This window comes from Phaenicophaeus curvirostris, chromosome 21 (genome assembly GCF_032191515.1).
Source record: "Phaenicophaeus curvirostris isolate KB17595 chromosome 21, BPBGC_Pcur_1.0, whole genome shotgun sequence".
Classification (NCBI taxonomy): domain Eukaryota; kingdom Metazoa; phylum Chordata; class Aves; order Cuculiformes; family Cuculidae; genus Phaenicophaeus; species Phaenicophaeus curvirostris.
Window position 1 is genome coordinate 8303902 of NC_091412.1, and position 15373 is coordinate 8319274.

Consider the following 15373-nt stretch of genomic DNA (forward strand, 5'->3'; position numbering starts at 1 on the left):
AGGTTACTTATGTTTGAGCAAATAGTTAGCATTGTCACCTCTACAATTAAGGAAACCAAGAGAGACGCTAGACAAATAAGGAATTAAGACCTCAGCAGCTGAGCAGCTGGCTAATGGCTGTGGTTATTCTGGAAGAATGGGATCACAGGGGACGTAGACTGCCCCCCTGGACTGTAATCACAGTTCTGTGCATCGCATCCCACAGCTTGTGTGGGGGATGGAAGAATGAGGCACACCAGTCCGACCAGTTTTCATTAAGCTTCCAGAGAGAGATTTAAACCTCAAATGGTTCAATACTTTTCTACTCCAAAAGAACATTATTATCCTTCTTAACACAGAAAAACAGCATCAGTGGAGATGCTCGTATCACCTCTTGCATAAAGAGGAAAAAAACTACAAGCAGGTTGTTGTTTGTACGGCCAAGACTCAAACTGGCTTCCTCATTCCGCTCTCTGGTTCCTAGTGATAAAAGGCATCTCCAGAGCAGACTATGGATGGATATCCTAATCAGGATTTATGCAGGTTGTTTTCCACTCTTCAATTTGTGTATAACTGGATCTGAAGATGTCAAGTACTGTAAGACATAGGACAAACACCTAAAGAAATAACAATGTGGTTCTAGCAGAATCTACAGGTAATAATACAGCTCATACTGTATCTTGCCAGCTAATAATCTGGGCTGGGAAAGTCCCAGCAGATTAACTGTCAGTGGGCATGCGATCTGATCTGCCAAATACGTGCTACCAGAGGGCAGTCAGCACTGTGCATATGCCTCTGTTCAAGAAAACACAGCCTCAACATGCAGGGAGCATCCCTGGTCTGGAATGGAAACACAGAAATTGAATTTTAAGAATGTCTCAGTTCAGTTTCTTATAAGCCTTCCTTACCGGGACGAGCCTTTTGCATCGTTAGTGAACTGACCTGTTTTTATCAGGTGTCACCGTACCATGCTGAACTATACAATGAATTGCATTCTCTTGAAAAAAGTGATCCCTTGCTGCACCATTCCTTCCTGATGGGATAAAAGGAAATAGAACTATTCCAAATTCATTCTTTTTCCAAGGAGAACTAGCGTCAAGATGCTCAATAACAACAGTTAGCTGTGTTTTTTATGCAGAATTCACTGCGTTTGGGATTAATCTAGGAGTGGAGTTTCTCCATGCAATTGTATCACAACCATCCCATTCCTCCAAGCACCTCAGAGAAGACCAAAATAGCAAAGAAGGCACAAGGACTCAAATAAAACCAAGTCACGGCTCACAGCATTAATTTCACTGCAATAGATGCAGGGAAATCTGCAATTTGTGATGACAAACCCCTCTGTTATTGCAATGAACTTACTGAAGCGCAGGCCAAAATGCCGAAGAACCCAACCTTCTGCACCAGGTTCTGCACAGCCAGTTTAGCCCGGGAAGCGAAATCCTGCAAAGAAGAAAACAAAGCATTAATGAGGCAAATCCCAACATGCACATACCTCAAAACGTAAAGGATTTCAATATCCTCCATGCTTTGGGATTTCCTAACTTGGGAGAATTTTTAAAAGAAAAAAAGTCGATTTGAAACTCTGGGCTTAGAGGGAAGAGAGAGAAATTCACGAGTGTAAAAATCACCCACATGTATAGAGTTTTGTTTTCCAAAGCCCTTTAAGTGGCACTAAGTTCACACTACTATGGAAACAGGTTTTCTAGCATTTATTTCCCCATATCTTTGAATTGCCAGTGCTGCTTATACCTTATTCCTTAAACAAGCAAAGGGAATTAATTCTTTCTATACCATTTACAATGATAAAAAGTTACTTTCTCAAAGCACAAAGCCAGAATATAATAATCCCATTATATCCCGAGAACTTTACTCACAAACCCAGGACCTAAATCCAAACAGCTAATTCCAGGAACAGTCTTGTAAATATAACAGCCTTGTAAAGTTCCTTAAATCCAAAATACTTTAAAAGCAAGGAAGGTGGCAGACTATGAAGCTTTCAAACTATTCCTTACAAAAACATGCTAAGAACACGCTGCCTGCTTTTCTTTTGTGATCACAACTTTCAAATATATTCATGACAAGAGTCTGAAAGTTTATCAAATGCACAGTAAGTGCTTTAAAAAGCAAAACCAAAAATTGTCACAAGTTCAGTTGAATGTGAGAAGCGAATTTACCTGATAGAAGCAAAACTGTCCCAGAAAGGTATAAACAGGGTCAATATTATCTATTCAGGTTGGGAACAGTAGTTATAAAAAGCTGAGTATCCCTAGTAATAATTATTTTCAAAAGTAATTAATTCTTTTTTAAAAACCTGTGTATAAGCAATAAAAAGCTGATTTTCCAGCAGCAAGGCGATATTCACTGATTTGAATTTTGTACAAATCTATCAAAAGTTACTTTAATCAATAATTACTGGAATCCTAAATTCCACACTTCAAGATAATCCAGAAGAATTAAATCTATGCAATTTTAACTTTATTACAGTTCTGTTGAAACCCTCAATACTTTACATCAATGCAAGAAATTACCATTACTTGACAATGTTCTTGCATATTATTTAAATTCTGACCTATAGAACTGACAACTTTCTATGCCAGATTAAAAAAAAAAAATCTGATAAGGCTATTTGCTATCATTTTACCCCTCTTTTTCAAGGAATAATTTTTCTCCATTTCTATTGAAATCAGAATAATTTTATTTATTATACTTCATGTTTGAAAAAAAAATAACCCAAATTAAAATAAATACTTTAAGTTAAAGAAAAATGACAGAGACATGAGATTAGCTACATCTCACAGTGGGGTATTTTTAACCCCAGGAGAATACAAACCCCTTTGGAATAGTCTATAAGGAGTGAATTTGCTGACTTTTCCCAGGAGCTGCACCTTGGGATTGTGAGCGTCTTATTGCAGAATGGGACAGATGAAATATTCACTCTTTGTTGAAAACCTCTCCTGTTCTTTTTCTATTTAACTTCTAGGATACAAACTTGTGCACACGAGTGATTAAACCTGCTCCCAGCGAGGCTGATCCCAAACACCTGAACTCCTGTTAGTAGAAACAGGGCTAGAACTGGCAAATAGAGTAAGATTTGTCAGGTTTTTCAGTTAGAAGAGTGCATTTTGATATAAATTATAAGAAATAAACCATGAATAATCTACCAGTGAACCAAATCTTGCAACATTGAGGGCAGTTTCTTCTTAAACTAAAATTCCTTCGTTATTTCTAAGTAACCAAAACCAAAACAAGGTAATGTATGGTCACTGGCAGGGTCAGCACTCACGGACACGTTCAGTCTCACTGGGGATTTAGGATATGAACTAAAAAGAGTGTGAGGCTCTTGTACAAGCAATCACACAGCTCTCAGCAAAGGAAATAAAAAGCAGCACATAAGGAGACAACTGGCATCCAAATTCCTTCACCAAATGCAAAGCTAGAAATTTGACTTTAGAACTTCTCCACAAATTAATCTAAAACTAAAGTGTATTAAGCCATGACAATAAGTGTCCTTTCCAAGATTTTGTTCTTTGCAAAGGTGAATCGAACAAGCAGTGCCTTCTGCAAGAATTTCACAAGAAGCCTCCCCCTGTTCTCTATAACCAAGCTGAATGTGACCATGACATTCTCAGTTCCTATTTCGTTCACCATTTCACAATGCTCATGGGGTCAGAACAATATTTTCACTTTAATAAGCCAATAAAGGTTTTTTTCACAGCTCTATAAATCTCATTGTAAAGTATCTTTAAAATAAAGCATTACAATCCAATTATTCAAATAGGTCTACAATATATTTAAATGGGAATGGTTTTTATTCTAATTTTAACATATTTACCCATTACCTTAGATTACATTGCTAATGCACTGTTGTATTAATTTTCACAAGCTGGAATTGGAAACGAACTCTTTAGCAAGCGACCTATAAACTAATGCTTGCAGCACATCTGGATTAATAAAACATATTATTATAATTATATAAAGATTGACTGTATTAACTCAGTATAAGCAGAGTGCACTGTTTTTCATCAAACTCCTTCAAAATAAACAGCTTCCCTCACTCACATTTCTAGAAAAGAGACATTCAAGGCTGCCTTAAAACTACTTTTTTTCCCCCCCAGGTAAAACATTCAATTTTTGTTATAAAACCAATGATGGAAGTGTTGAAAAAGAGCAAGAAGGCTGTCTCTCAAAAAAAAAACCAACCAAACACAAACCAACTTTGGGACAATTTTTCTCACCTTAAGAATTTATAACTTGCTTTTTTGTAAGTTATTATATATATTGTTTCTTCTTTAATTTTTTTTACATTTGTTATCACCTACAAAGCACTCCATGGAAAACATCTACAGTTCTAAATGTGTCAGTCAAGAACTTCTAATTTGTCTTCCTTTTTCAGATTTCCTAAATAAGCCAAAAGAGGTAAATTAAGGATATTTTCCCCTATTTTCTATGATCAAATGTAATCACAGCTAACCATAATTTGCATGGTAATATACACATCAGAGTTGCAACAAAACTATGTGCTTACGGCCTCAGCATTAATGAAAACAAATTCAGAAATACTTCTGTTTGGTTGCTTCCTTAAAATTTCGTTTGTCAAATCTTTGCGACATCTGCAATAATAAAAAAACCTTAAAAGTTTCATTTCTCAGGGAACACAATCATCAGTTTCACAACTTTTACCTATTTCACAATACAATTTTTTCTGTTATAAAGCCTGCAGAGGGAACAATCTTTTTTTTCTATTTTTTTTAATGCATTTGAAATAAAAGCAAAACAACTTCTATAACTTAAAAAAAATTAAAAAGACAAAAAAGTTCAGCTACTTACAGGCAAAACATTTTCCCCCAAATTAAAGACTGGACTCGACTCGTAGCTAACGTGATTCACTCCCTAGAACATTTTGGGATACTTTAGCACACTCTGTCCCTTTCAAAGATGATTTGGTTTTTTGGTTTGGAAATAGATTTCCTGTGACTGCTACAAGGCAGGCAAAGGAAGGTTAAATGATTAAACATTACTTCATTGGGTTAATCATCAGATCTCAAGAACTGGAATGGGAATCCGACGCATAAAAAGGTCAGGGCTGAAATACTGATTCACAAGTCTCAGCTGGCGGCTTGAGGCAGTTTGCTTCATATCTGCCCTCAATAAAATGGCACATTTTATTGATACCAGCATTTCATTACCACTTGTTGCAAAAGAAAAAAATCCCCAAACTCCAAACCTAAAGGGACAATAAAGAGAAATTATATGTTCTGCTGCTAAGAAAGATTTACCACAATGTTCCTCCTTTAAAAGTGCATTATGGTACAGCTTAGAATCATAGAATAGTTTGGGTTGGAAGGGACCTTAAAGCCCATCCAGTTCCACCCCCTGCCATGGGCAGGGACACCTCCCACTGGATCAGGGGCTCCAAGCCCCATCCAACCTGGCCTTGAACCCCTCCAGGGATGAGGCAGCCACTACTTCCCTGGGCAACCTGGGCCAGGGCCTCCCCACTCTCATTGTGAAGAATTCCTTCTTGTGTCTAGTCTAAATCTGCCCCTCTCCAGTTTATACCCACTGCCCCTTGTCCTATCACTCCAGGCCTTTGTGAACAACCCCTCCTCAGCTTTCTTGTAGCCTCCTCAGGTACTGGAAGGTCACTATAAGGTCTCCTCGGAGCCTTCTCTCAGCTGTCCCAACCCCAACTCTCTCAGCCTGTCCTCGTACGGATGGTGCTCCATACCGATCATCTTTGCAGTCCTCCTCTGGAGGATTATTTATCCCTATAAAGAAAACATTCCTTGAAGAGTGAAAGGACAATCTAATCTTAACTACAAGGTCTCATCCATCTGTTTTATTTTGTTTCCATTTATAATTTCATCTCTATTTCTTCATAGCAAAGCAAGTAGCATGAGTTCTGCTGTATTTGAGTAAAGAACATCTCACCAGATTTAGCTAACAAGCTCAGGAAAAAAAATAATTAAAAAAACCCCAATTTTAACTCGTTTCCCTCTGTAACACTGATTTATTGCCAGATAACAGAACGGTCACAATGTAATTTCACACTGAAATTGTGAAGCTTCTTTTCCTTAATCTCTAAGAAGGGAGGTTGTTGATGGATCCTTAGCAAGTAACTAGTTGATGGTTACCAAGGAGCTCTGAATGCTCAGCACTGGATTGAGTCCCATAATCCTTACCGAAACAACTCATAAGACTTTGACAGAAGAACTTTTCTTGGAAGACTGGACAGATGGTTCTATAACAATTATGTAATATAACAGCTTCTTTTTCAACACAAAAGTTGCAATCAGTTTTTTGGAGCATCAAGAAAGCTACAACTCTGTCACAAACCAACTGTTAACTCTAGTAACAAACAGGATCATGAATGAACATTAAAGAAAATAAAGACAAATAGATCTGAAGTGAATGCATTTCACCTTGATAGTCCTCTATAAACACAGAGAATACTAAAGCTGCTGCAGAGACAGGTATTCATCCTAGTGCTGGCAACTCCCCAGATGAGAATATGTAACTTGTGAAGAAGATGTGGGCAATCCTTCAAAATTTGAATATTACTTATATTATTTTTTATAATATTTCTTATTAGAAACAAAGTTTAATTATCCAAATAATAATCTGAAGAGAACATTTTTTTCCAAAGACTGAAGATGATGTACGAAGCCACCGTCTCAGATTATAAATGATAAAAGCTGCCTACAAAGACAGTGCTCCTTTTTATGTAAAAATCTGAGTTATGTTAAAAATGAGCTGCACAATATTTTGTTTCTTCTGGCTTTCTATTACAACACAATGGAATCAAACACAACTTATGGGAGAATGACCATTTGTGGTTAGGCAATGAACTCTAGAATTTCAGAGGACTGGGAAGAATTAACTCATTGAAATAACGTATTAACTGTAGAAGAGCAGTTTTGAAGAGGCCAGATAGCTACCTACAAGCCAAGAGGTTACAACATACACCCATGCTAAGAAAGCAGCACATTAGCAGTGACGTTCAGGGATCAACCTGGAGTTAAGATGAGGAGAACAGATCAAGATAAAGTTGACAGTCATTGACTATCACTGCAAATAGTTCATTACTCAGTGATCAGAGAAACCATTTCATGCCTCCCCTACAAGACATCAAAGGTAGCAGATTTCACGAGTAAGGTTCCAGTAAGATGCAAGCAGGAATATTTTGGCAGTGGTTCGTGGTGGCACTGATCTCCCACTCCAGGAGCTGCAGCGACTCTCAACATCTAAATGTGTATGGAAAGAGCTGTGGCCCTGGATCGTTGGTCCTTGCCTTCTCAAAAATAATTCCAGTTTAATATAAATAAGGGGCAAACTAAAAGGCAATATTTGCATCTCGATGCCTGGTGAGAAGAGGTGTGAGACATAGGTTTAAACTTACCTATCACTCGAAAATCTGAGAAAGGAAGGCCCTGTCTGGGAAACCAAGCTGCCAAAAGACAAAGTTACAATAAGGTTTTCAAGGATTACTGAAAGCAGCTCAGGGAAGGTGGCAGATCTAAACAAGCACTGAAGTTTGAGAAATGTATTTAAATACAACAGGCATAGGACAGTTATTCCAGATCAAGAGGACTGGCTTGAAGTCTAAGCTTGGGAAGGAAATAAATTTCACTTCGCAAGAAGTCTAGGTTTTCTGAGACATTAAATTCTGAAAGAGGAATAAGGTAATCATATGGGAAAGTTAAACCAGGAAAATACATCCATGTTGCAAGTGAAAAGAGATTTAGAAAGTACAACATGAAGAAGACTGAATAGCAAAGAAACAGGGTCCTTGAGTTCACAGGCTTTACCAAAGAACTGTGAAAAGCCAACAGAGCAGCACCTACAAAACCTCATTGAATAGGCTGTGTCAGAGATTTGAGGACTTAGAGCTATTAAGATTTCAAACGATTATTCAGAACATTTGTAGCACACAGTACGTTCTACTTACAACCCCTAGACAACAAGAAGTCAAATATCCAGGTGAATTCTACCAGTGTTTCCCAGGACAACAAGACCGAATATAGATCATTGAGGGAAACTCACAGATTTATTTCCACATCTGTTTGTGTCCAAATTCTTGAGGTTGGTTGCATGTTAAGGGGTGATGCTGCAACCCACAAAGACAATCAGAAAGATGCTCATCTTTGGGACTTTGGAAGCTCAGACATATGAGTAACTACAATTAGTTCTTGTGCCAGAAACACTGAAGTTTCCCATAGAAAATGCAGTTAAACCTATTGCCCTCATAATCAGATTTTAAAACTGCTGTTAAAAAAGAAAGACATAAGAAGCCATAAATGGAACCGTGTGCAGAGCTGAATCCTCTGGAAGTCATATGGGAGCACAGCAAAACAGAGTGAAGTGTTCATTCCAACAGCAAGCTTTGATTTCCCTGGTCGTTTAAACCTATCTTGGAGCAAAAGTGTGAAAGCTCCAAGTAATGGATCCTTTATACAGTAAATAAGACCTCCCACGGACATGAGTAGGAAGTAAGTCAACCACCTCTAGATTAAACAGACTATTAACACTAGAAACTTCTAGGTATTTTCTTCATTTCATTAACCACCTGTGCCATGGCAAGAACATTTTATTTCCCTCACTTATCTCTCTCCCCTAGACCCTGGGACAAGAACCAGAAAATGCTTCTTCATAATGAACTCCATCTCAGGATCTTTAGTTTCAAGATTTTAGACTGCTACATGGTCAAGTTTGGAAGTGATATTACAAAATGAATACACATTATAGAGCTCAGCAAGTTAGCAGGCACTCCCAACCTTGACAAACATCAGAATTTCTCACAACTAGAACTGAAGGTTACAGACTTCTACATAAAAAGCTCTTTTGCTTCACATTCTAAGAATAACGAAATTTTGTAAAGTATGAGATACAATTAAAGGAAACAGTTTGACGGAAGAGGAAAGAGCATGTCCTTTCAGCCTTATCAGATTGGTCCTATAGAGCAGTAGCCCTTTTAACCACTTCCCCTGCCACCTCTATGCTCTATTCAGGTCTGCGCAGTAGCATGAAGCAATGTGTCCCCTTTGACACTTTCCAATTTTACAGTCATGTATAAAAGTGTGAAATAAAATTTACTGTTTCTGTGCTTGCTAAAGAACTACTAAATAGTTATATATCAGATATAGCGTATAGTATAGTATATACGTAGTATATATACACACTATATATACTACAGCATATACTATTTATATTAATATTTTCTATTCACATCTTGTAGGAGATCTGGCAGTTAGCCCACCCTGCAATCTCTTTCAGGGAACTGAGCTGTCAGTTTGGCACATCAGGGAAGCAGCAAGGCCGTTCGGACAGTTCAGTGTTGGAAGAGGTTACCCAGACGAGTTGTGCAGCCTCCAGCCTCGGAGAGTTTCAAGACCAGACTTGACAATGCCCTGAGGAACCTTGACCTCATCGATGACACTGCTCTGAGCAAAATGTTGGATGAGAACTGCCTCGGGACTCTTTCAAGATGAATTTTTGTGTGATTCCATAACGAGATACTAGCAGCCACATAGAAAGAGAAGAACGAAGCCAAAGAACATGGTATCACTCTGGTTCCCACACATGAGCCACTGACCTCAGCAGCCTTTGCCTCTACAGGTGAGAGCGTACCTGGCACTGCCTCCACCAAAGTGCTGGCTGCCTAAAATGCCACGGCTGCTGCACACCGAGTGCTCATTTATCTCAAAGCTACAATTGCAATTAGCTATTGTGGCCACAGGTCTGCCAATCTAGTTAAAGTGGCGTGACGAGCAAGTCCAGGATGCTGACAATTTTTTCAATCCATTACAAATTATCAAGTCCTATTTCAGTGGGTGGTTTAAGATCCAGACACTGTGAGGAAGGGCTCATGACTGCTGGAATGTCTTTATCCACTGTCATCAAGAAAGGATGCAATTGACAGCCAAACAGACTGACCTCTTCAAAGCTTTTCAGTCTCTGACAAGTCAAAGTCACCAGCGCTGAAAAAAATACCCTGTTTCTCCACAGAGAATTTAGAAATGAGGAAGAAAACCCATGCACAGAAAAATCACTCATAGAATAAAAGTGAGCAACTTCTTACACATACAATTGTATGTGTAAGAATACAATTCTTCCTACTCAGCCTTGCCAGCAGATGTGCAACACTAAGCAGACCTCTTGCTTGTTCTCCCTGAGTAGTAGCAGAGGTTCCCAGACAGCTCAGAGAAGTGGGCTGCATACCAGACTCTTGTACAACGCAGATATTTAAACAGTGTCTGGAGCAGGGGGAAAAAAGTAGCCATTTTCTTGATTATGAAACCATAATTAATTTCTATCAGTTATTGAAGGCTGTCCCTGAAAAAAGATTTTGGAAGCAGCCTATCTGACTCCAACTTTTGACAATTTATTAGTCTTTCTCACAATAATGGGGAGTGAAACATCAAATACTTAGGGCCAAATCGTTCCCTTAGAAACTTGCACGAGTACCCTGCTACACAGAACAAGACATGCAGATCCTGCGGCCACCGCTCTCCACAGCTACAGGGCAAACACAGCCCACAAGATTTCCAGCAAACCTGTTGACATCTGAGAAGGTTCATTTCTGTTGCAAAGTGAGAGATCAGTTACTGAAAAAATTCTTCCGAGCTACTATCCTAATACTGAGTGGAAATATTGCAAAATAACCCAGATTTCTTCAGTGAGTTGATAATTTCTGGTCGAAGTACTTACATGCTAAACATTAAAATGACAGAGGGTAACCAAAGAGTTTTACCAGAACAGACATTATCACAAAAAGCCGTTCAAAGTGGAATGTGAAAAAGCCCTCTCTAGATTACCCTTAGCAAAGGTAAGGTAATGCTCAGTGCTGTTTTTTCCTTATCTGTAAGCAGGTGTGCAAATGAATAGAACAATACAGGCACAGGACTGCCCCATTCTCTTGCCAGTCCAAGAAATCCAGCAAGGAGGTGGCTCACACATTTGTTACTCATAGCTCCAATTGTCTCCCCATTGCCTATAACATTAACTCTTTGCTACCTCTTTTCTCATTAGGTCCTCTGTAACAACCTCCTTTATTTAAACCTCCCATTGACTCACTCCAAACCTTATTTCAACTCAGTAATTTTGGAAAGCAACTTAAAACTAAGTTGTTCCTTAGCATATTTGATTATATTGTGTGGAAAAAACCCACCACACTTTACTTCTAATTCACCGTTTGCCATCTCACTTTCAAGCATTCATAGGAAATTCCTAAAGCAAAACTTCAAAGTTAATAGTTCTGAGTTTTCATTTAATTGCAAGCCAAAATAAAAGAGGTTTGATACCTCCTCAATATACGTTAACAAAGCTTGAGGAAAGCACAATGTGAAGCCTCCTTGTGGCCACCCGTCAGGCAGCCCTGACCAAACCCCAGTACAGCACAATTAATAAAGGGAGGAAGCTGATGAGGAAAAGGGGTGACTGGAAAAGTGAATAAGAGATGTTATGAACGGAATTTGATGTTGGGTTTAAACAAGTTATTTCTGGGAAAGCAAAAAAAAAAAAAGAAAGAAGTCAAGGTTTTCCAGATATTGTATGTGACCCTACCACTTCCATTTTTATGATAACTGCTTTATAAAAACTTGTTTGTGGTCTGCTTCAACTTCTTTTTTGCTGGTACTGAATACCCTCAAAACCTTTTGATTAAACAAGCCAGCGAATCCTTCTCAAGCTGGAACTTACCAGATACTAGCTGTTGGCTTAATCAAGGGAGAGATCCATTTTTAATTTAGCCATCGTATTTTACCCTGCTAATTAAGTAACATTTTGCTTATTAGTTGAACCTAATCATTCCATTCGAATTAGGTCACAGTGTCATGTCAGAACACAGAGAACGCAGAGCCTCGCTCGCCCAGTAACCACGGCTGGGTGTGGTGGGTACTTTGTTCTGCGGCAGCAGGGAGAAACCCCACATGAAGTTGGGGAAAAGCGACGCAGCTCCTACCACCAGACTCTTCAGAAATGCTGGAAAGGTGGGTTTAACCTGCGTCTAACGGCTGCAGTTGCAAAAGTTCATCAGTTTAACTCCTTGCAGGCAAGAAGCCGACCCGGCAAGCAGGAAGTTGTTTGGTGGAACTCCTGACGCAACGCAAACTGAAGCAGTTGCAGCTCAGTTTAAAACAAACCCTCTTGAGTCCACGTTGACAAATTCTTTAACAAGCCCTGTGGTTACAGGGAAGCTGGTTTCAGTCTGAGTCACTCCTGTTCAAACAGTTTACTGGAAATGGAGGGGAGGGGGAATTTTCAGAGAAGTCATGTGATGGCCAGACAAACCACAACCAGTAAAGGTTCAGTGGAGTCAAAAACAGGTCCCAGCAACAACTGACAGTCAGTGTGCAGATGGCACTCAATCATTTACAAGCCAGTCCCGCTGCAGCTCGGCATTGCTATGGATTTAACCCTTTTTTCAAGGCTGTATTCTTTCAGAGGCAGGACACAGTTTGGAAAGCGAACAAACAGCCAAAGCTGATAGTAACGTAGGCAACTAGAAAATATTTCTACACGGAAATTTGGCTGCAGAAACGCTGCACAGAAGCTAAGCCTGATGTGTAAATCATTAATTCTTAAAAATATACCACTTAATGAATCTAAACACTTACAGTCATTAGTGATTAGATAGACAGCAAGGGTGTTGGTGCTTTCTCCTCTTAGCAAGGAGTCCCACGAGACAGCAAGGGCCCATGCATTATGTGTTATCACTAAGTACCTTGAGGACACCTGGCATTAGAAGCTTCTTTTTCACCAGAAACCTCGTCAGCTTTAAGCATTTCAGTATGACAGAGAGAACACTAAGAAATCAAGAACTGCTAAACCAGCAAAAGAGTCCCTGCACATGTGCATGCAGACATGAAACTCTACAAAACTATGCCTGCACCATATTATTACCAGTGCGCTGCCCCAGCACTAAGTAGTAGATTGGCTTCCCCTAATTGAGAGGTTGGTTTGAAGGGCTGCACTGGAGATGTGGCTGAAAAGAGAGCTCTGGTAAAAACCTCCTTTGCTCTGGAATTTGACTGCAAGAGAGCTAACAGCAACGGAGACACTCTGATTCAAATACTGGTAATTTTTTAAACATTGCCTTAAGTGTTAACAACTCAGAGCAAGTTGCTCTGTCCCTATAGCAGCTGGGCTTTGCATTGTGTGGAGCTCTGAGAAAAAAAAAAAGAGCCCTGCCTGTAAACCACGCTCCCTCTCCAGGGCAGAGCTGCTCTGTTTCAACAAGAGCAGCCGCAAGGCAAGAGCAGCTCGGGTGCTGTCTTTATGTAACAGGGACAAGCTCACTGGTGTGCACACAGAGGGAGGCACAGAAAGAAGAAGTGAGTGTTCCTTTAAAATGAGGGGCTTTTTCTGCAGTATGGTAATGGGAAGTATAAGGCAGGCTTACACATCATCTGCAGGCTATTGAGTACTCTGAAAACCCAGCTCAAGGAGAAAGGTCACTTAGATCTGAGATTTATGACAGAAAATCCATCAATAGACTCTTTAAAGTAAATAGTATCTTAGTCTGTGTAACTTTGAATGGGGCACCTTTACGCTGCTTAATCCTTTTAGGTTCCTTTTTTGTTGATTTTTTTTTTTCCAAGTGCCATGAAAGCAAGCACATTCCCCCTCTCTCAGATCCTTCAGGCTGGATGTTATATTCATGCTCTATTCTCACCATAGAAGGTCCTCATCTGTTTCTGAAAATTACCATTGTTTTTGAGAAACAGCAGCGACAAGCTCTCTAAACAAAACACACGCAGGGAAGAACGTCAAGCCATTTGGCTGTGCCTTGTAGGCACACAGCAGCTCAGCAGAAGGAGAGGGGAAAGCTATTCTTCAAAATCTCACACACCCACTTTCGTGCCTTTCAAAAAGGCAGGACGAAGCGAGACCTTTATCCTGAAAGGAGGCTCCTGTCATTTGACGTCAAACCTTTGTAGTAGTCTCCATGGCATAAGACACTTGTCACATCTCCCGTGTTTTCTTAAGCATATGGCTTCAACTTGGGAGAGTGGGAGCTGATGTAGGTAATGAAAACTGTTATTGAGCAATTTAAAAATAGGCATCATAACTGCTCATGAATAGCAATTGCAGAACAAATAGCGATAAGCTATGCTGAAGACTGGGATTTACTCAAGGTCATTGGAAAAGGCAGCCTGGTCTCCCACAGACATCTAGCAAAAACATGATTGAAGCCAAAAGCAAAAAGGAAGTCATATTAGCAAATGGAAAAAACTGAACTGTCAGTTTTATGAGTGCAATACAATTTAATCGGATTGTCAAAGCCTCATGTTAAAAGTGTTTTATAGAAACCAAACCACAAGTGGAGTCTAGAAAGATGATTTTTTTTTCCTGGCCGTCCATCCACAAAACAACATCTTTCAGTCCAAATTCAACTGCCAAGGAAATAAAATCAAAAGTACTGGTAAATAACACCATTATTTTTCTTAATTAATTACACAACAGCATTCATTTGCTACGGGCAGTCAATACAGCTGGCCATAGTTTGGCCTATCGTGACAAAACACTCTCTAGCAAAAATTTTTCTGCCCAGGAATCTTGGTGTGCGTTCTGGAAACCAACTCCGGCTGCTCCCACAACTGTACACACATACAATTTGCTGGGAGAGTTTCAGTAAATAGAGCATTTCAGCTCTCAAGTTGTGTATTTAACTAGTTTCATTTGGGTTGTTTTCTTTTTACCACAACCTGATTTTTTTTATACAGTTAGGGATTACTTTGCAAAGCAAAGACTGACAATAGAGTAAAGACCAAAGCAGATTTACATCCCCCTGCATCTTTAAAGAAATAAAAGAATTTATTATTTACAATAGCAGAAAATCCCTTTGGAATTTTCTAGTAGTGGAAGGCTCTCGGGAAGCATAGGGTTTACTATTAGAGTTACTAGATTGCACTCCGTATTTCCAGACAAACCACTTTCATGGAAAGGTTTCATCCATTTTTTTGAAGAAAGGGAGAAAAAAAGTAGAAGTATTTATTTGTATCAAGAAAATACCCTGGCAGAACAGTTTAAAGACAGCAGTGCATCTGCTAGTTTTTTTTTAATAGCAGTCTTAGGACCTTTTTCAACTTAGTGGCATACAAAATGTGGTAAGAAGGGAAAATACAGAAGAGAAAATCAGTGGCAAGTAGAAAAAATGTTTAATTTCTTCTGGGACATTATCAGTCACTTGTGAAGAAGATGCAAACTCCTGACCTGAATGAAAAATTATCTACAATGATACCTGACTGATGTACATCATCAGTTGCAAACTATGCTGTAACGCAAACAGTACTTAATCCATCAAGAAAACAAATGACAAAAGCAACAAAAAAAGGATTCTGAGCAGTTTGGCTGCATTTTCACATCAGGAAAAATATGTTTCCTCAAGCTG

General features: G+C 39.2%; 1 protein-coding gene across 3 annotated transcripts in view; it reads right to left on the bottom strand.

Moving 5' to 3' along the window:
• The window catches only part of VMP1 (vacuole membrane protein 1), a 66674-nt gene that overhangs the window by 18097 nt on the left and 33204 nt on the right, over positions 1–15373 (bottom strand). For all 3 annotated transcript variants that reach the window (XM_069873783.1, XM_069873782.1, XM_069873785.1), the window contains one exon: positions 1342–1422. In XM_069873783.1, the coding sequence (XP_069729884.1) occupies positions 1342–1422 (81 nt within the window). The remainder of the gene's footprint in view (positions 1–1341; positions 1423–15373) is intronic.